Genomic DNA, 21,389 nt, shown 5'->3' with positions numbered 1-21,389 from the left:
GACATCCTCTGCTCCATAGGGTCAGTGTGGAGAAAGCTGCAGGCTGAGCTGGGGAAGTGTTACAGAGAGCGGAGCAAAGTTGGACTGCCCTTAGGAGAAGAAAAAAGCCACTAACTTTTTTCCTTTTGAGCTAATGGCAAAAGAGAAAATAAGATGAGAAACCACCCCTGGGCTGGGATAGGATGCAGTGCATCCCAATTGCTCCTCACCACACGCATCCATTTTGCCCCAAATTCCCACCTTATGATTTGGGCTCAAAGTTATTGCATACACCAGTAAATGCAGGAAAGAGGTTTTAGCATTTCAGTCCTCAGCAGGCTGCCTCCACTCAATTAGTGCTAATCCAAGGCAGCTGCTAATAAAACCGCCTGGGGCGGGCATGCTCAGACTCTGAGGGTGGGTTCATGCCCCCAGTGCCCGCACGTATCTGAGTTCAGCATCTCACACATCACATGTGAGATTAACAGAGGTCTTGGCATAATAATGAAGGGAAATGCAATGTGCCCACCTCCGATCCTGAACCAACTTTACATTGTTAAGAGATGAGGAGGGAGACGCTGAACGGAAGAGGCAAATGGAAGAGGGACAGACGATACCGAGGTACAGAAGATACGGAGAATCAGAAGTTCCAGCTGGCACCAGTCAGCCTTCCATGGTGCCTGGCTAGGAACCAGGAGGGTTCACATCCTGGCTCCTCCCCGTCTCAATTTCTATAGCTCCCGCCGTCAGAGATAACATCCTTGGCTTTTCTAGCAATCATCTAATATGACTTGGCGTCTGAGCTCCAGCTACATCACTCTTGGGTACCCAGCTGGCATTTATATTCTCATTTTTCACTTCCTCCTAGCCCATGCGTGAGGGTCTCTGAGTGATCATGTCTGTCTACAGTAGTAATTTTGGTTTCTCGAAAACTCACAAACAAGAGTAATTTCAACTACAGTTTCTACAGGTTCCAGCAGATGCACCACAAGTTTTTTCTTTTTTTTTTTTTTAACATAGAGGGAAATCTTCTTTTCTTTTTGAAGGGAAAAGTCACTCTGAGCTAACATCTGTTGCCAATCTTCCTCTTTTTACTTTTCCTCCCCAAAGCCTCAGTGCATGGTTGTATATCCTAGTTCTAACTCCTTCTAGTTCTTCCATGTGAGCCTCTGCCACAGCAAGGCATCTGACAGATGGGTGGTGTGGTTCCAAGACCGGGAAATGAACCCAGGCCACCAAAGTGGTGAGAGCACAGAACTTTAACCACCAGGCCATCATGGCTGGCTCGTACCACAGGCATTTTTGATGGGAGTGACGGTTGTGATGTTAGGGGAGTGGCAGAATGCAGATGATTTTTTATGCATATCATGCTGTAGATCAAAATTTCAAATCTGAATTTGGACCTACACGAGGTATGTGGTTTAATGAGGTCCCCAGAGGGAACTGTAACCATGTGACCCTGCTCATGCCAAGCCTCTCTTAATCCTACCTTCTTCCTGCCATGTTTCTAGCTGAAAATAACCGTGAATTATTCTTGGAATAAATAAATAAATAAAAATAAATAAATAATTCTACGAATAAATAAATACTTGGGAGCTTCACTTTCAGGGTATCACGTTACTACAGCCACTTCTTATCTCTTCTAAAGTTTACAGGAGCTTCCCACAGGTAACCAAACGTTTATCGCACACAGTGTCACACAGCACACCCCAGAGGAAAGCAGAGTTTCTGTGACAGAAAGTGCTAAGGCAGGAGGGACACCAAGGAGCTGTATGAGGGAGACGTCACTGCTGCCTGTGGGAGAAAGGCCACCAGCCCCTTCCAGGTGGAGAGGAACGCTCTGGAGTTGACCTGGGAACGACAGAAGGCTTTCACTTCTGTCTCCTGGGGGCGGTTTCAGGGGAATGGGCTCATCTCCCAGGCTGAGCCCAGTGGACTTCAGAAGACTGGCTGGCTGCGGAGAGCTGATGCTGTTCCTGGCTGCCCACAGGGGGGAGGACCATGGTCTGGTGGGTTAGTTTCTGGGGCACCCTGAAGCAGCTCCTGGGTGCGGGGATCTCTGAGAATCCAAATCTCATATTGACTCCAGGCCTATCCTATATCCTAAATACTCGAGCTTGTGAAGTCAAGATAAAGCCCTGTGACATCCTGTCTGACTCAGAGAGACCACCTGTGTGGGTACCCGACCCCTGAGTGCCACCCTTTCTCTACTCTCTCTTCATTACCTTTTCCCTCCCTCCCTATCGGCCACCCATGGCCATGCCAGGGGCAGAGGTGACACTGCTAGAAGGTGAGGGAATTTCAAGTCCTGAGATTCCGCCATCTCCCAAAGGCAGCCCTTGCCTCCTTTGAACCTGATCAGAGTGCTACCCAGTGCACTTTCCTCCCCCGCCACCCTCCAGTCCCCTGGATCCAAAGGCCCTTTCTCAGCCCGGGCCCCCACTTCCACTCCCCTGTCCTGGGTCCAGCCCTGCCCTTTGCCTCCCTCCCCTCAGGAAGCCCTGCTCCCATCTCTTGGACTTCCTGACACTCACTCATGCTGCAAAGCCCTGCCCTCACGAGTTGGCTGAGGACATGCACTCATCTGCCCAAGGCACAGGTCCTCCATTAAAGCATCTGGCTCTCCTCTGTCTTCCCCGCCCTGGTTTTAGGCCATTCCAGTAAGTTCTGTCTCCCCATCCTGAGCTTTGCATCCATTTGTTCACAGCTATCCTCTATCCCTTTCTCATGTCAAGGTCCTCCTCCCCTCAGCCCAGCCATACCATCCTCAGTCCCAGGGAGCAGATCCACCCTAAATTCACGGTGTCCAGGCACAAAACCCAGGGCTAGCCTTAGCCAATTTCTCCCGAGACAACTACAGGGCTGGCATCTGTCCCACTCTGTTCAGAGACGGTGATACAGGCTCACAGGAAAAGCAGATACTGAAAGAGAGTTGGCCTTGGCCTGGCTTGAGACCTCTCTAAACCTTACAGTCATAAACACAAACGAGGCCATGGCAGGGGAACCTCAGATCGTGCGCCCTGGCCTCGCTTCTCAAGTCATTCTCTGGGCTCCTGCAGGAGCCGCTGTTTCTGAGCCAGCTCCTCAGCAGCCCTTAGTCACGGGGTGGTTTTGTTTGATTAGAAAATGCCCAATTTGAGAGCACACATGCTCCTTCCGACCAGTAACTGAGCCCTCAGCCCTCCCTCCACGGTGGCATGCTCATTCCCACCAGCTCCCAAGCTTGAGCTGACACAAAATCCCTGGGCCATAATCAATCGTGACGCCACGGAAGGGAAAAGCCAAGAGCTGCTTCCAGCTGCTTTGCAGACTCCATGGACTGTTAGGATCAGGGACAACTGGACGTCTTCCCAGTGGGAATGAATGCCAAGAGCATTTTACTGAAGAGCATGGATTCTGGAGCAGACTAACTGGGTTCAAATTCGCTTCTACCACCCATTAACTGTGTGACCTTGGTCGAATGACTTCATGGCTGTGCCTCTTTTACCTCAGCTGGCAAAATGGGACAATAATAGCAGCTACTTCACAGGGCTGGAGAAGGAACTGAGGTGAGGGACGGAGAGTGCTTAGAATCGTGTCTGGCACACATGAAAAGCTCAGAATATGATGCTGCTGCCGCCAACAATGACGACAGCAAGGACATCCTCGGCAGTGAGTACAGTGGCAAGGGCTGGAGAGACACCCACGTCAAGCGCATCCCTCCACCCGGTGCCACAAAGCTGCATGCTAATAAGACCTGCCAGTCACAGCTAGCTGTCATACCACGACCATTATCCCATTTAGCCCTCACAACAATCCATTTCACAGATGTGGCAACAGGCTCCGAGAGCAAGTGCCCACAGTCACACTTCTCCCAAGCGGTGCAGCCAGGAACTGAATCCAGGTCTGCGACCCCAAAGCCAATGCGCTTAGCTTCTGCCACCAGACGCATCCAAGTTTCCAGAGGAAGCAGAAAGAGGGTTTCCCAGCACCTGTTTTGCCTCTGTCCGCCATCGCCAGCTGGACAAGAAAGAGCATCTGAACATCGTATTTAAAGGGGAAGGCTGCCTTCTCGTTGGAATTAACTAACAATCCTTGCTCCACAAGTTTGCGTTCCTCTCCTGTGACGTGGACCTGGGTTTTCTCAGAGTAGCACTGCTCTTACTGAACGATCTCTTTCCACCGTTTGCTGTGGCCTTTTCATTTCTCATGAGACTACAGGCCAACACAGCTCCACACCCCAGACCAGGGCAATGGCCATATCAGTTACCATCTATTTTCTTATTAACAGAAAACGGCTACTCATCAAGTGCCCCCTAGAGAGGACTCTGCCGTAAACATTTCATAAAGCCCAAATGCCTTCTGAAATGTCAGCGGCCTGCTCAACGTTCCCTGGGAAATCATCGCTTAGATCTGCTCTGACAGCCAGTGTGCACGGTCCATCTGATGATCACTTTAGGCCACTAAAAACAAGAAACCCATCAAGCCTCCCACTGTAGCCAGTATCCCAAGCCTGTCCTCTTGTGGATGCCCTGGTCTGGGGATAGAAAAGTCATTTCCCTTCACATTGACACAGTGACTTTGGTACACAGGCCCCAGGATTATCTTCTGAAGGGCAGAAGGAAGTTGCTTTGTTTGCTCTTTCTTCCTTTCTGCTAAGCCAGTGAGTCTGGGTGCGGCCAGGACGACCGGGACGGCTCTTACCTGCGCGGTGAAGAAGGCTGGGGTGAGGGATCCGGAGGGAAGGGCTGGGCTGTTGAGGGCGATGGAGCCAATATCGGTGCCAGAGAGCACCAGCGGGGGCGCGGAGATTTCCAAGCCTTTGGGTTTTTTGGCCTTTGGGGGAAGAGATGGAGACCTGGTCTTGGAGCCCGATGACAGGTTCAAGGGCTCTAGGGAATCCGAGTCATGGCAGGCGGCCTCCAGGAAGAGGCTTCTGTGTTCAGAAGGGACAGGCGAGTTGGGGGACAGGGACGGGGACCGAGATGAGGAGGGCGAAGAGGACGAAATGCTGGCGGCGTTTGGCAGCATTAAAGAGGAGATCTTGGCTGAGACGGACGAGGACAGGAAGGCCTCAGACGTGGAGGGCAGCGACACCACGGGCCTGCTGATGTGCTGGTCGGTTTTATTGGTCACAAACCTGATGACAGTCCTGACTTCTTCCACGGGAGGGCTGTCTTCCGGCTGCTCCTCCAGCTTCTCCGTCTTGATTGCCTTGAAGGATTCTGGCGGGTTCTGCAGAGAGTTAATGGTGAAGGACGAGTAGAGGCCTGAGTGGATGTATTCGTTGCGGCTTGTGCTTTTGAGGGCTGACAAGCCGTGTCTGTGCGCCTCTCGGCCCTCGGGAGGCGCCTTGCAGTCGCTGTCCTGCAGCAGAAGGCTCTCCCGGCTGATCTCCACCGCGTGAGGGTCCATTTTCAGTATTTCCGGGAAAGAGACAAACTTGTACACAAACTTCTGCCCAATCACCTTTTTGATGATGTTCTGTGAACACAAAAGGAGACATGGAAAAGATGAGTGCACCCAAGAAACTGACTAAGAGGTTCATTACAGTGGGGAAGTTTGCCAGCAGAAGCACCAAAATCTTCCTGATTTACACGTCTTGGCTAAGGTGCGCTGGAAAGAGGAATAAAGTTGGAGGCAGAAGAATTAGATTTGCATTCCAGTTCTGCCAATCACTAATGGCATAGTCTTCGGCAAATCGTCATTTTTAGTGTCCTCATCTGTGAAGCGAGGACTATTATACCTAATAATCTAATAACAGTTGCCATTTATTAAGCACTTACTGTGGGAGCTGGCATCGTTCATGCATTATCTCACATAATCTGTACAGCAATCCTAAGAGGATGGGATTATTAAACTCTCATTTTAAAACTGAGGAAAATAAGCTTGGAGCATTTAAATAACACACACAGCCACATGGTACGTAAGTCCTGGAGGAAGCATTTCTTTAGCCATAATACAGTATTGTCTTACCTACCTCTGGGACTTGTGAGAATTCAGTGAAATAATAATGGGAAAGCATTCTGCAAGCTGGAAAGCATTATAGAAAAGTAAGTTATTATCACCAAACACCCTAATGTTTTCTTAAATCATGTAGCCATTTTTTCTTTTTAATTTTCTGCCAAGAAAGCCACTGGAGGAAAAATGAACTGTCTACTTGGATATTTACGGCACCCATACAGTATGGTTAAGTGGCTGGTATCTACTTCTGGCTCTTCAGTTTACGGCTCCAGTTACATTTGGATGTAAACGAAAACCAATAATCATTGCACAAGTTTTCGCGCCCCTTTGGGAGAATGGACATCATAGTAAAGGCCGTACTGTTCTTGAGGTTTATTAAATTGGAACATTAGCAAATATCTGTCAAACGCTTACAGGGTCCCAGGTGCTCAAAGGAGCAAAGAGGATCTCCCTCAAGCACACAGGACCAAGAGCACCATCCTGTGGGAAAAGGGACGCAATGTTTCCTTACAAACCCTTCCTCCTAAAACTTGGGTATGAATGAGGTTAAAAAATCATTTGGGGACAAGAGCTTTAAAACTAGCTCCTATTGAGTGCCTACTGGGTACTGGATGTTGTACACAAGCTCTCTTTTGATCTCACGCTAACCCTCTTGTAGGTGGGTGGTATCATCCTTATAATATAAGCTAGAGGCTGGCCCCGTGGCTGAGTGGTTAAGTTCGCACACTCCGCTTTGGCGGCCCAGGGTTTCACTGGTTCGGATCCTGGGCGAGGACCTAGCACTGCTCATCAGGCCATGCTGAGGTGGTGTCCCACATAAAAGAACTAGAAGGATCTACAACTAGAATATACACCTATGCACTGGGGGGCTTTGCGGAGAAGAAGACGAAGAAAAAAAAAGATTGGCAACAGATGTTAGCTCAGATGCCAACCTTTAAAAAAAGAAAAAAGCATAAGCTGAGATGGGCACTAATTTGTCCAAGAAACACCAAGATCCACTCATTCTAAAGCCTAAGCTTTTTCACATTTCCACACAAATTTGGAGGGAAGGAATCAAAGAACCTCTTAGTAGAGATGAAATTTTTTAAAGTTGAGATATAACTGACATAGAACATTATATTAGTGTCAGGTGTACACACAATGATCCGAAATTTGTCTATATTGTGAAATGAGCACCACAATAAGTCTAGTTAACATCCATCAACTCACGTAATTACAAATTCTTTTTTCCTTGTGATGAGAACTTTAAAATCTACTCTCTCAGCACCTTTCAAATATACAACACAGATGAAATTTAATTAAATTCTGATGTTCCCTTTGTGATCAGTTTGGTTTATAAATACAGGTCGATCGCGTCTTTGCTTCCCTCCTGTTCCGTCATGGCATGCGAACTTGCCTTTGCCCTTCTCACGTGGATCCTCAAATCCCCCAAGTGAATTTATCCAGCAGTCAGGAGGGAAGGGCATTTTCACCAGCCACTGAGATTTTCAAGGAGGAATTCCTCCGGGGCAGGCATCTAAAGAAGGGACACACAAGGTCCCCATTCAGCACTGGAAATCCCAATAAGGCAAATCCTGATGAAACTTCGCTCAGCACCAGCACACAAGCAGCTCACCAACCGGAGCACATTAGACTCGAAGCTGGACAATTCCAGTGCCGGCATCCTGGCGCTCTGGCCTGCAATTTAACCCACCAAATCCAATTTACTCCGCCTGACCACATTCTCACACCCAACACTAGCAAAGCTGGCAGCCACTTACAAACCTTCAAAGAAATTTGGGGAAACTTACAAGACCCACCTGGGCCGAATTGGCAGCATTTCTGCAGAGGCGGCACCAGACCTAGGTAGACAACATGCCGGGAAGAAATCAGCTCGCAGCAGGAAAGGGTTAAGTAAGGGTGTCACTGGTGCCACCTGACCCTGAGTCAGTTCCTAGTAAAAAGAAAGCATGCTGGCCTGGTGTGTTCCTCTGCTAAAATTTTAAGGTGTTTTTGCTTTTCGTTCATAGTATTTTTCTCCCTGAGGGAAAACGTTATTTTATACTCAGCCAACTGAATACTCATCTCAACTGATGGAATTATTAAAGCCTAAATATTTACACAGAAAAAAAGAAGAGAAAAGAGAAACTGTACAGTCTGAATCATTTCTTCTGACAGGTCTTGTAAACAGTTTTTTTTTAAAAAAAGAACCAACCTTTAATTTTATTATGAGCATTCAGAACATAATGTCTGAGCAGCAGTGCATTCGTAAGCAAACCAGGAAACAATTGGAGACTGTGATAAAAATGATAAGAATGCCTCTCCTCCTCACAAAATGGCTGGGAATTGAAAGGCAATCTCAGAGAGCGAGCTGGGCCTTGATATGTCGAAAAGAACGTAAGGAACAACCCACATGACTATCAACTGACAACTGGATAAACAAAATGTGGTATATTCATACACGAGAATATTATCCAGCCATGAAAAAGAATGATTACTGCCCCATGCTGCACCACGGAAGCACCTGGAATTCAGCATTCCAAGTCAAAGGAGTCAGGCACAAAAGGCCACACAGTGTATGATTGATCTATTTATATAAAATGGCCAGAACAGATAAATCTATAGAACAAAGTAGATGAGTCATTTCCTAGGGTTGGAGTCTAGGTAGGGAACTGAGCGATGATACCTATTAGGTAAGGTTTTTTGGGGGGATAGTGAAAATGTTCTAAAATTGATAGTTCTGATGGATGCACAGGTCTGTAAATATACTCAAAGTCATTGAATTGTATACTTTAAATGGGTGAATTGGATGGTATGTGAATTATACTTCAATAAAGCTGTTTAAAAAAAAAGAACATTAGGAATATTTCTTCCCAGCTTTTCGGAGATATAATTGACATACAACATTGTGTAAGTTTAAGGTGTACAATGTGATGATTTGATACACGTATATAGTGGGAAATGCTTCCCACAATAAGGTGAGTTAACACATCCCTCACCTCACATAATTACCATTTTGTCGTGGGGGTGGTGAGAACATTTAAGAGCTCTTAGCAACTTTCAAGTACACAATACGCTATTGTTAACTAGAGTCACCATGCTGTACATTCCATCCCCAGAACTCATTCATCTTAGAGCTGGAAGTTTGCACCCTTTGACCAACATCTCCCCATTTCCCCACCTCCAGCCCGTGCTAACCATCGATCTACTATGTTTCTATGAGTTCAGCTTTTCTAGATTCCACATACAAGTGCTATCATACAGCATCCCTCTTTCTCTGACTTATTTCACTTAATAATGATGCTCTCAAGGTCCATCCAGAACATGAGGACTCTTAAGAATTTTACATGTTTAAATGGAAGGTGGTGGGAACTTTCCATGGCTAGATGGTGACTGCCATAACATGTTAAAACCTACTCTGAGTATGAAAAACGGGGACCTGCACAGGACCCTGAACTCAGCTGTAGCAGGATGGCCCTTCAGCAGCCGCTGCCTCTGCCAAGAGAGCTGTCTGGACACCAAGAGACTTTCAGGGAAAGGTTACACAGTGACGGGAATGGAGACAATTTAAGGAGCTGGCCAAAGGGAAGAAGACATAGCTTTTGGAAAGAACGAGGGCGGGTCTCACTTCTCTAGAGGCCAATGGGAAAGATGGATTAGATCTGACTAGCTGGACAATCTGGAACCTCTGCCAGAACTAAAGGCTGGGAAGGGAACCGGGAAAGAAGAGGGGACGGTCAGGTAGAGAGAGCAGGTCAAAGCAATGCAGCCCAGCGCCAGCCCTGCTGGTTGAGAGCCCAACTCTGCACTCGGGACACCTGCTCACATGAGGGGAGCCGGGAAGAAAAGCCCACCGCCAGGATGCCCATGGCCGGAGACCTCAGTAGGTAAGTGGGCTCAGAGGAGGTGTGTAACTGGCAGCTCGACTGACAGCCCCCAGTGTGTGGCAGGTATGTTTGAAGATCTCTCTGTGGTTTCCAAGGGGAGGTTTCCTTTCAAGAATTTGCCTCATGAGGGGTTTCCTAAGAAAACTCACAGTATGGGGAACAATTTTAGGTAGTGGTTGCTGAGCACATATTATCTGTCAGGCTCTGCACTAAGAACTTGACCACCGTCAACTCCTTGAATCCTCTGAGAGATTAGAATTACTGTATTCCGCATTTTGGAGATAGGCAAACTGAGGCTCAGAGAGTATCACTTGACCCACGATCACAAGCTGGTACTTGGGCAGTCTCACTTCAGAGCGCCTGGCCAGGATGCAAAAGCACTAGGCTATGGGCTCTTATTATGAAAAGTGACGAGGATATTTAGAAAAAGTCTGGTTTTCACCCCTTCTTCCCAGACTCACAAGTATTTGTTGCTCAGAGTTGCCTGGTAACATGACAAATGCTGTTGGTGTGCGGTGGAGCTAAGAGACTCTCTCCAGTGTGGTTTTCGAGCGACAGTTGCACACATCTGCTTCCCTTCACCCACGTGGGTCCAGCCTCTTTGTTCGTAATTGCCCATTAAAGGTGCATTCACAACCAGGGTGGACCCAGGACCTGGCATTCGGTGTGAGGGTACAGGCAGCTGGGATGAGACCAGCTTCAGCGAGGGGGAAAGCAACATCCACCTAACATACCCTAAGCGGCAGTTCCAGGCGAAAGTGGAAGCTCAGCTCCCAAACTACTCTCGCCATCACCACTGGCAAATTGGAGTGTTGAGAATGCAGGAGCCCAAGGGGCAAGCTGTCTCTCTGGGACAGGACTATAGCTGACTTGTGCAAAGGAATCCTGCCCGACTCAGCAGCTACCTCTGGTGACAGAGGGATCCCGTGAGAGCCTCCCTCAGTTATTCCACCCTAACGGGCTGGAAATCCCTGAGAGCAGGTCACGTTTCCAGCCCCTCAGTGCTGTCTGCAGCTCTGACAGGTTCCACGCTTCCTTAGAAAACTAGGAGTGTCCGTGGGTGTGTTTAAATATGTACACACACTCAATTCTGCCTTCTCCTCCCACTGAAGAGGAAGAAGGAGCCTGTGTAAATAATCCCAGATTGTGGATAAATTAGACATATGTCTATTAACTATTGTGATTTTTAAAAGAAATTATATATAGTGCTAGGTGATGAAGAGATGCTTGTGGAATTGAATTGATCTTCTTAATTTTGATGTTATTAAGGATAATATTAAGTTAACTACATGCTTGTTGAATGAATGACTCTCACTGGAGAGAACTGGGCCAGGCAGGAAGCCAGAGGCTTCTCCCCATGAGAGACGCGGTTTTCTGTGGCTAATCTCCAGGCTGGTTAAAACTCCGTGTGACTGCATCCCATACGTACACCTGCGTGTGCTTTTCTGCTGCATTTTTAAACTGAAAACTCCCAGACAGACACAGGAGGCCAAGCAAACCCCTACAACCTCACACCTCCTGTGAGAGCTTAATAAAATGTAACTTCACTTATCGATGTACTGGGCAAAGATCTGTCGCATGTGTCGGCTCTGGCCCGGCACCCCAATCTAGATCTAAGATCGCGCATTGGACTTTCCGTGCTCAGACTTCTCATGCCAGCTCTCACTCCTCTCCAGGGCTCCCCTTCCCAGGGGCTGCTCCCGGCCCCAGGAGGACCAGAGCAGCTGTGGGTTCTGCATCAGTACAGCTACCCCTAAATTCTCCACCATTTGAGGGCTCCCAGGAACTAGAGGACTCCTGCCCTCTGATTCTGCAACTTTCCTATCTTGTTCTCAAAACTGTGAAATGTCAGCAGCTCAGGAAGCAAGCAGGCAAGCTTGTGCAGAAGATTCTTGCTAACAGGCAGCCCAGCCTTTTCTGAACCCAGCCCTGGAGCAGGGCTGGACCAGAGCACAGAGCGGGGGATCTTTCCGTAAATACCCACTTGACCCCGTCACAAGGGCTGCCACTGGGATTACAAGGAGCAGTTCCAGAGTCACTGCCTGAGTTCAAATGCCACCCCCACCTCTTCCCAGGCAGGTGCCTTAGCTTCCTCATCCATAAAATAGGGACTGATGTACCGCTTGCCTCATGGGACTGAATGAGACGACCCATATAAAGCTTACAGCAGAACGCCCGGTACAGCCACACATGATGAGCCTGCGAGATACAGTAGCTCTTGGTATTATCATTATTTTCTCACTCCCGTTTAAGCAAAAACAAAAGAAAACATCTCTTAACAGCTCTAATGACAACTGCAGAGTCAAAATAAACCTCTTAGAAGGCTATGTGTGTCCCACTTGCTTTATCCACAGTTCTGGGTAAAGAGTTGAGTCACATGGCAGACAGAATGACATCTGGTTTACACAGCTCGACCAAGCAGGGGCAACATCATGTTTTATTTAGTTAGGTTCAGACAAGAAAGAGACTGAAGGCTTACAGGATATCATGCCTAGTGTGGCCAGCATTGACATCCACTGTGAAGAAAACCTCACACACTCCAATTAAGTCAGGGGTTGGGGGAGGAGAGGGGGCCGGCCCTCGGGGGGCAGCAGATGCAAAGGACTGTGGAATCCGAGGGTCCCACTTAGAAGGCCACAGCAGCTTCAGCAGGGACCCTGCACGTCCAGCCCGACGAGTGGTGCGGACACTAACCAGACACCCCAGCTGATCCCCACTGTTCTCCAATGTCTCTCAGAGCAGGAAACGCGCTGCCCAGACAGGAGGGAGCAGCCCAGCTCCACAGGGTCTGCTGTGGATGGACCGTGGCTGGGGGTGGCGGGGGGAAGCGGGGTGGGGGGGTGGGTACGAGGAGGGCTGCTGGCCTGGGGCTCCTGCCACTGAGATCCTGGGGCAGGAGAAGTGGGATGGGACGTTCATCTCACTGTGAAAACAGCCAGTGGCCAGAAAGGGCAAAGGAGAGAAGCAAGCACGTATGAGGGCCCACCACGTGCTGTACACGCACAGCCACTGTGCAAGATGGCCCCTGTGATCCCATTTTAAAGATGAAGAAGTTGAGGCTCTTGGTGGGCCAGTGAGATTGTACCCAATTTCCCACACCATAGAGGTGGGTTAAATACTGGGAGGGCCTTACACTGGGATACCATGTAGCTATTTTAGAGGATAATACGTTGTTAACATTTCCCCACGTCTTTAAATATACATTGAGTGAAAAAAGCAGCACGCATGAGATGATTCCATTATTTTAATGAAATAATTATATATATCAAAGAAAAAGATAGACTAATCTTGAAAGATCTATAATAAAATTTAACAGTGGAAGGATTACCAGTGACTTGTAATATTTCTTTTTGCTTATCTGAATTTTCACATTTAAAAAAATAACCTGTATTTAATATGTATTACTTGTCAATTAAGTTTTGTTTTGTTTCCTTCTGTTTTAAAAGAAGCTGGCTCTAAAAAGCTTACTAGCCTAAGATCACACAGCTTGTGACCGGTGGAGCTGAAGTGTGAACCCATTTGTATCCAGAGCCAAGAGGAAGCCTTTTCTGTCCCACCACGGCACCCTTGCCCAGAAAGCAGCTGCTGTTGGCTCAGAGGCTGCTGCTCCGTCAAGCCGTCAGGACCGCGGGTTCTGCATTCCAGAGTAATTGTGGGGTGGCTGTGGAGCGCCTGGGAAACCCAGCTTTGTGCTAAGGAAGCACGGTCCTTGCTCAGAAATGGTTATCTGCAGCTCCTCACGGGGAAGGCTGGCTCTCCCTGAGGACTCTTCTTGAACTGCCTCTGCCCACCAGAGGGTAGAAGACGTGCCTGCCTTGATGGGACACCTTGCAGGAGGCACCAGGGACCTGGCAGTCCCACCACAGCAGACTAGACATCGGAAGCCCACCTCTAAGTGGGTGATGTCCAAGAGACAAGGGTGACAGGACGACAACAGGCAGCGAATGTCCACACACAGCCTGATTTGGCCCCCAGTGTGCAGAAGTGCTTGTAGCGAGCAGGGGGAGGGGTGCCCAGCTCCTCCAAGCATCCCACATGAGGGCACACGCCAAGAGCTGTGATGGGCAGAACCGGCAAGGGGGTGAACTGACCTGGGTTCGAATCCCAGCTTCTCTACTTATCAACACCTTGGGGAAGGTGTGGAACTTCTGTAGGCCTCAGTGTGCTCCCCTCTAAAGGGAATAAAAATACCTCACGGGGCAGTTTATTCTAAAAGACCAATGTATGTCAGTGCCTCGCTGACACAGGTCTTCAGAACATGACCACTCACCTCGTGGAATTCCGCTTAGCAAGCAATGAGTAACTACAGCCTCCTTGTTAGATGACAGTGCCTTTTCATTTTATTCTGCCTTCAAGCAATCAAAATTCCTTATATGGGTCCCTCACTTTACGGTTTACAGAAGGCTTACATGTTATCTCGTGGAAGCCTCACACACTCTGATCCCCATTTGAGAGAGGAGGGACCCAAGGCTCCGAGCCACGATCACAAGCTAGTAAGGAGCAGAGCATGTCTCTGGGCCGCCGGCGCCCTGGCCAACACCCTTTCTTCAGCTCCTTGTTTTGGGTTCCCGTTCAGACCACGGTCTGACTCACTCTTTCCTGACACAAAACTCAACTGTCCTCTCTCCAGAGTTAGAACAAGTACTCACTGTAGGAGTCATGCTCAAGTTCCTCCTCTTCCAAGAAAACAGTCTCTCAACAAACATTGCAGACGCGTTCCTAGGGAAGGCTCCTTGCTAGGCTCTGAGGAACAGCAAAGGAAGTGAATCTGGCCTATGGCCTCTGTCGTCTGCCTTCTGCTCGGAAGGGCAGCAGCAGACCCTGCCCCCTCTCATTCCCTGCCTTCTGAACCCGGGAGAGCAGAGGCTGAGCAGTCGCCTGGCCGTGCTGGGCTCTGCTATGAATTTGCTGTAGGCAGGCTCCCCTCACACCTGCCACCGTATAGAACAGCTATGAAAGGGCTCCTTCGACCCATCAACCCGAGCTACTTCTAGCCGGGGCAGCCCATCCCCTCGCAGGGAGCTGAATGGTGCCCCCCCAAATTCATGTCCACCCAGAACCTCAGAATGTGACCTTATTTAGAAATAGTATCTTCGCATACATCATCAGTTAAGGATGTCAAGATGGAATCATCCTGGAGTTAGGGTGGGCGCTGAATTCACTGACTGGTGTCCTTATAAGAGGAAAGGACACAGAGAGACAACAGAGAAGAAGGCCATGTAAAGACAGACGCAGAGACTGGAGTGATGCAGCTACAAGCCAAGGAACGCCAAGGATTGCCAGGAGCCAAGAGATGTTGGAAGCGGCAAGGAAGGATTTTCCCTGGAGCCTTCAGAGGGAGCGGGGCCCTGCTGACACCTTGATTTCAGACTTCCAGCCTCCAGAACAGTGAGAGAATAAATTTCTGTTGTTTTGAGCCACGCTGTTGGTGGGAATGTTTTACAGCGTCCCTAGGAAACCTCCACCTCTTTCCTAAAGTCTCTTTCCAGTGAGGGGAGGGAGGGGGCGATCTGGCCCTTCCTGAGTGCTCAGCCTGCCTCACGCTGTCACCTTGCCGTAGGCCCTGAGTCAGATGAAGCCAGAGCTGTCCTCCATCTAAAGCTTAAGCTTGGAGCGTGTATACTCGCACACGCACACACACCCCCCCCCCCACACCCCACTTTCAACTTCTAAGAATAATGTGCTGCCAATAAAGGGCTCCAACTCCATCTCGGAATTGGCCGACTCCCGGGGGAGGTTTCCTTGCGGTTTGGGCTGAGATTTCTTTATTCTCTGGCACTGCTAAGTGGCAGTGTGCACCGTCTCTGCCCGGGTACCGGTGCTACCCTGAGGGCACTGCAGCTGAGGGGCCCCTGGCCTGGCGGAGCCTCAGAGGGACTGAGCAAGCGCTCTCCCACCCGCTCTGGGCTCACCGATGCGGCTGGACCTGGAGCCTTGGCTCCCCCGTGGCTTTCAACACTCAAGGGTATTTTTATTAAAGGCCTCCCGAGTGTTAATAAAATGTACAACTGCTCCCCCAGCACATGTCTCCCCGTGTCCCCTGCCTGTGGGGGAGAGCTGCTAACAATGACCTTCTCACTTTCAGCAGCCACCTCCAGCGCTGGCAGATGGCACCAGGAGTGGGAGCCACAGGAGTCTGGGAGCATGTTCTCATCCTGGTTTTGTCACCAATTTTCTTGAAAATTCACCACCCCTCTCCTGCTAAAGGAGGGGTGGGCAGGGCAGATGGTCTGTTACGTCCTTTCCAGTGCTGACATTCCAAGATGACGGCTTCTTTCTATACCAGAGGGAAGCACGTGTGCTTGTCGCCATGCTCGTTGGTCCTACCTCCATCCTACGTGCATCGGCAGCACTGCGCCCCCGTGCTGCAGAGATGCTGGGAGTGGTGAGGACGACAGGCCCCGGTCAGTGAGGCAAGCACAAGGACAGCAGGAAAGCAGAGCGGAGAAGGAACACCAGTGTGGGCAGCGGCCGGAGGAGGTGAAGCCGAGGAGTCTGAGGACGAGCTGGATGGCCAGGCAGGAAAGGCAGAGGCAGAGCCAGGCAACAAGGAGGTCTGAGAAGATGCCGAGTCGGGGTTGCGGGGGGCGGTGGTTGGTGGTGCAGGGGAGGTGGTCAGCTCGGGGCCAGATGGTGAAGGGAGTTTGCAGTCTCTCCTGGAGGCCGCAGGGAGCTGGGGCTGCACAGGCAGAGGGGGGCGGTGCTCCAATCTGGCTTTCCTTAGGAAGCGTCATCTGGACCCACAGTGTAGGGTGTCCTGGGGCCTCCAGAACCAACACCTTGCATTTTCAGCCGGCTCAGAGAAGGCTGCCAGCAGGTTTCCCATCGTCAGTTGGAGCGAGAAATGTTGGGGGCTGGTCTCCTCTCTCTGCTGCCCTGGGGTGATAACCAGCAATATCAGGAATACAGTTTCAAGGTGGGCCCAGAGCTCTGCAACCGTGTGATCTTCCCGCTTCATAATCCTGAGCACAGACCTCAGGCTCAAGACTCCTAGGCGGAGAGCTCTGCTGCTTACCAGCTGCTTTGTCTTGGATCTGTTCCTTGACCTCTCTCAGACTCAGTATCTTCACCTCTAAAATGGGCCCATTACTGACTGCGACGAGAGGCGTTTCACATGTTAGAAAACGAGTTGGTAACTGTAAAAATATCTAGCACAGTGCCTGGCTTACTCCAAACGCTCCGTACATGTGAGCTTCCCCTCCTTATGTCACAAATTTGGGGTAGAAACTGAGATAAACTGTTGTTGGAGCCCAGGCAGGAGGTGGGGAGGAGGCCCCACAGAGGAGCAGCTGGGCCGGTGGGTGGATGGTGGGCGGTGGGTGGTATGATGGGAATGTTCGGGGTTTTGTCAGTTTGTCTACACAACCACTCAATTTTCCTGCAGCCAGAAGCAGGAACGCTCATGCCGGCAAACCGGTGTCGGCTTGGGCAACAGCCTGACGTCAGCGGAATTGGCCAGGCTGCCGGAGCCTTGGCAGCTGAGCGCCGAGCACAGCAGCCTCATCAACACAGTGTTGAAAGTACTCCCAAGACTCCGGTGTTTCTTAGCAACTGCCCTATTTGGGGGAACACTGAGTGCCACAGGGAAGCTGGCTTGGAAACATGTGCAAGACAAGCAGCACCCCCAATCAACACGCAGTGTGCCCCCTGCAGCCCAGCTCCTTCATGCCAGCTGCCATCTCCCAGGGCAATGTGACCAGACTGGAAGACCTCCAGGAGGCAATCAGCTACCCTACAGGTCTCTAGGCAGCTTCCAGAACCAAAAGCTTGCAGAGAGGCCCCGGTTATCCTTTCGGCCCCCAGGCAAAGCCCAGTTACCATCTGTTATTCTTCAAACCATCTGAGCAGCTGACAGGCCACAAAGGAAAAAAAGAGACACTAACAAAACACGCCAGGCCCTTAACACTCAGACCCAGGGCTGGGCACAGAGGGCATCTTCGATACACAAAACACCCCCAAAAGGAGTCCAGGATACACAGGTCTTCTGTGGAAGTCTGCAACCAACCAAGGTGTTCTAGAAAGTTCCAGGATACAAATGCTTGCTGGACTTTTGTTCTTTCTACACTTGGACAGAGGACACCTCATTTTACCTCCACAAAATTTATTTTGGAGAATTAAAGAATTCCACCAGGGCCAGGCTTCTTGGCACAGGCAGTCGATCTCAGATATGTATTATTAATACGAACATTTTCCTGTCGTGATTGCACACCCAATTTAAAATGAATTATCCAATTAAATTAAGAAGGTGATGCATTCAACTTCCAGGAATATATTGCCAATGACTCTGTCTTGCCTGTCTCCCCTAAACCCCTTCCAATTAAGTAAAGACTGTTCAGTACATTGTGAGGATAAGCTGGGATGTTGCTGTGGAGACGGGAGGATTTTTCATCATATCACCATTTCAATCTCCTGATGAGAAGGGAGCTGGCAGAGCGTTCAGCCTCCCCCCAGGATGAATGCTCACCGCCAACAACAACAAGGACAAAAGCTCTGCTGGATGGAAAAGGATGAGGGATTGTGTAAGCTTCCACATCTCCTTCTGCAGCAACCCAGTCTATGGCTTCGGCTTCCCATGAGCAGAAGACAGTTGCCCTGTGTAGGCAAGTGGCAGACTCCACCATCTTCCTCCTCCCCGCCCCCCACCCGGGCAGTTCTAGAGAGGGGCATGCAGGCCCTGATCTGAGGCAGTGATAGCGCCAACTCAGCCAGCAGAGAGAAATCGATGGGTGGTAACTGGCCAAAAATATCACAGCTGTGGTGTCAGACTGTGACACAGTCAACACCAGGAAGAGTAAGAAGAGACAAAGATTTTATTTCTCAAATGCAAATCTGATCCTGGCACTCTCTACCTTACACTCCTTCATGAGCTCTCCGTTGCCCTCACATTAAAGTTCCAACTCTTAGGCATGATACACCCCATGTTCCATTCCTCCCTCACTCTTCCAACCTCATCTCTCCCCCATTCCCTAAATAAATACTCCGTGCTTGAAAAAGTCAAACTCTTTCACATCTCCCTGCGTTGGCACATGCTGTTCCCTTTCCTAGCACACCCTTCCCTGTTTTCAGCTTGGTAAACTCCTTCTCACTCCTCTGGACCCAGGTCAGGTGCCCTGAGCTCTGGTGGCCTTCTCTCCACCTTTCCTTCCCTCCCTCTCTTTCCTGGGAGATACTGGTAGCATGGCCAAGCTAGCACTTTACACAACATGCTCTATTCCAGTTGGTTTGCATGTCTGTCTCCCCCACCAGCTGCTGTGCCACTCAAGGGGACGGAGTATGTTTTCAAAGGAATGGCTGAACGACAGGAGAAAAGGCAGAGGTGAAGAACCGGGAATGTCCTCTGGAGATGGATGTATACCTGGACCCCACCCAGAACTTACTCAAGACGTGAATATATGCTGTGAATCCCAGCCATTCCTCAAGCCCCTCAGACTTGGGCCCATGTGTGGGCAGATCCTGAGGCCAGTTACAGGCACGCTCTGGGCACAGACCCCTCGCTTCTCCACCCTAAGATGAAAGACTTAAAAACCAAGTCTGTCCGACATTAAAGAGTGAAAAACAGTTGTTAAACTTGCTAATAAATAAAATCCCTGAAAGAGATCTTTATTATTACATCAGGTTATAAAGAACCTTCTGGAAGTCTCAGTTTAAATCTAAGGGAAAAAAAGAAACTCTACCCCAAAATTCAAACCATCAGGACTATAATGAACAAACCCACCTCCACAGGCTTACAGCGAGACTGAGGAGAACGGGTGACTGTGGACCGCCCAAGCAGGAGCCAGGTCTCTGTCAGCTCCGGTTTGTGCCCTCACGGGCCCAAACACAGGCATCCTCCCACTGCCTGCACATTTCCAAGCGGAACAGGGGCTTCAGTCCAAGCCTGGGGAATAAAACGTGCCGCATCCTGGACTGGGCATCTGTCCTTTCTTGGGATTCTGACTGTGTTTGCCCAGCAGCCTCCTCCAAAGCTGTAAGCGGGGAAGCAGGTCGTTGGCAGTGCTGGGTCGCAAAACCCAGACCCTCCAGCCTTCCCTCAGGTGTTTGAAATGGGGATGCACAGAAACGCAGGTGGAGTAGGGAACCTCAGCCATTGCTAATCCAGCATCGGAAGCATCAGGGCGGCTTTTCTTCCCATCTAAGTCATTCATTAAAATCGTCTGCTCTTCCGGCACAGGGAACTGCTGAATTCCCAAAGACTCTGAATCCCTCCAAGGCAGGTCTCCTCTTCCTCACCTTTGCTCCCACCTTGGGGACCCAGCGCAGTGCCTGGCACACGGTGGCCACACCCTGGCGTGCCTGTCATACAATCAGGTTTCATACCTGCTGTTGAAGCCAGTTGCCATGCATGTCACTGGGAACAGTTTTCCTTTAGGATTTGTTGGAATCAAACCATCACCTCCAAGGCTCTCCCTGTGTAATTTTGAAAATTATAAATGAAAATTCAAAATTCCACACAAAAGCCCAGCAGTGTCTGAAATACGTGTCCGTGTTACGGGTGGAAGTATGACACCCACAAGGAATGTTGAAGTCCTAACCCCCAGCACCTGTGAACGTGACCTTATTTGGGAGCAGGGTCTTTTCAGATATAACCTATTTAAGATAGGGTCATTAAGATGGTCCCCAATCCAATAGACCTAGTGACCTTATAACAGGGAAACTTGGACACAGACACACAGGGAGAACGCTGGGTGATGACAGAGGCAGAGGCTGGAGTGATGCAGCCATAAGCCAAGAACACCAAGGATTGATGGCTACCACCAGAAGATAGGAAGAGGCCAGGAAGAAATCTACCCAGACTCTCAGAGGGAGCCTGGCCCCGCTGATACTGGATTTCAAACTTCTGGCCTCCTGAACTGTGAGAATAACTGTCTGCTGTTCGAAGCCACCCACTTTGTGGTTATCTGTTCCAACAGCCCTAGGAAACTGCTACAGTACCAGAAGCAAAAGGCAGTGCCTTTTTGGTTAAGTTTAGCATTTAATGTCCAATTTTTATATTAGTGATTGGTGTTTGGGGAGCATCCGCTTTCTTATGTTAGCCATTTGCTCATTCATTTCGCATTTACTGAGCAACTAATGTGTGTCCGATCCTGTGCAAGGTACCAGAGCAACAAAAGGGGGGGGGGCGGGAGCCAGGAGACCACGGGGAAGACAATTTTATGAGGAAGCCAGCTAGATGAAATGGGGCCCGGGAAAGGCGGAGGCTGGCTCCAGCCGGGGATGCACAGAGAAGTGTGTGCTTTGATTCAGAGGGGCAAGGAAGAGGCATTTAAATATTAAAGCATCTTAGTAGTTCAACTTTCAGAACAGTCTAAATAAAGAAAAATATGGAACATGGTAAAGAAATTGCAGTTGTCCTCCTTTAGTCCTTAGACAGCATGACAATGTGCTCCTGAGAGCTCAGAGGTGAAAAGAGCTGTTCTGCCTCTGTGTGGGCTTGTGCAGGAAGGCAGCACAAACGGCCTAATTTCCTCCTTTGCACCTGTCTGAACACTTTTAATTAGCGATAATGAAAATATCGTCTGTGTTACTACTCTGGCTAATACTCTGTAGCACCTAAGGTGTTTGGGGGCACTGTTCTCAGTACTGATCATGGGTTAATTCAAC

General features: G+C 49.6%; 1 protein-coding gene and 1 long non-coding RNA gene across 2 annotated transcripts in view; one reads left to right on the top strand and one right to left on the bottom strand.

Moving 5' to 3' along the window:
• ELK3 (ETS transcription factor ELK3) overlaps positions 1-21,389 on the bottom strand; it is a 66,262-nt gene that overhangs the window by 14,392 nt on the left and 30,481 nt on the right. Inside the window, exon 3 of the mRNA XM_044744936.2 lies at positions 4,663-5,442. Coding sequence (XP_044600871.1) covers positions 4,663-5,442 — 780 coding nt within the window. The remainder of the gene's footprint in view (positions 1-4,662; positions 5,443-21,389) is intronic.
• On the top strand, positions 14,993-21,121 carry LOC123276056 (uncharacterized). The gene is made up of 3 exons (XR_006512324.2): positions 14,993-15,176; positions 15,874-16,342; positions 17,173-21,121. It is a non-coding gene; the product is annotated as an uncharacterized lncRNA (long non-coding RNA).

Source organism: Equus asinus, chromosome 4 (genome assembly GCF_041296235.1).
Source record: "Equus asinus isolate D_3611 breed Donkey chromosome 4, EquAss-T2T_v2, whole genome shotgun sequence".
Lineage (NCBI taxonomy): Eukaryota > Metazoa > Chordata > Mammalia > Perissodactyla > Equidae > Equus > Equus asinus.
This window is presented reverse-complemented; position numbering and strand designations above follow the sequence as displayed.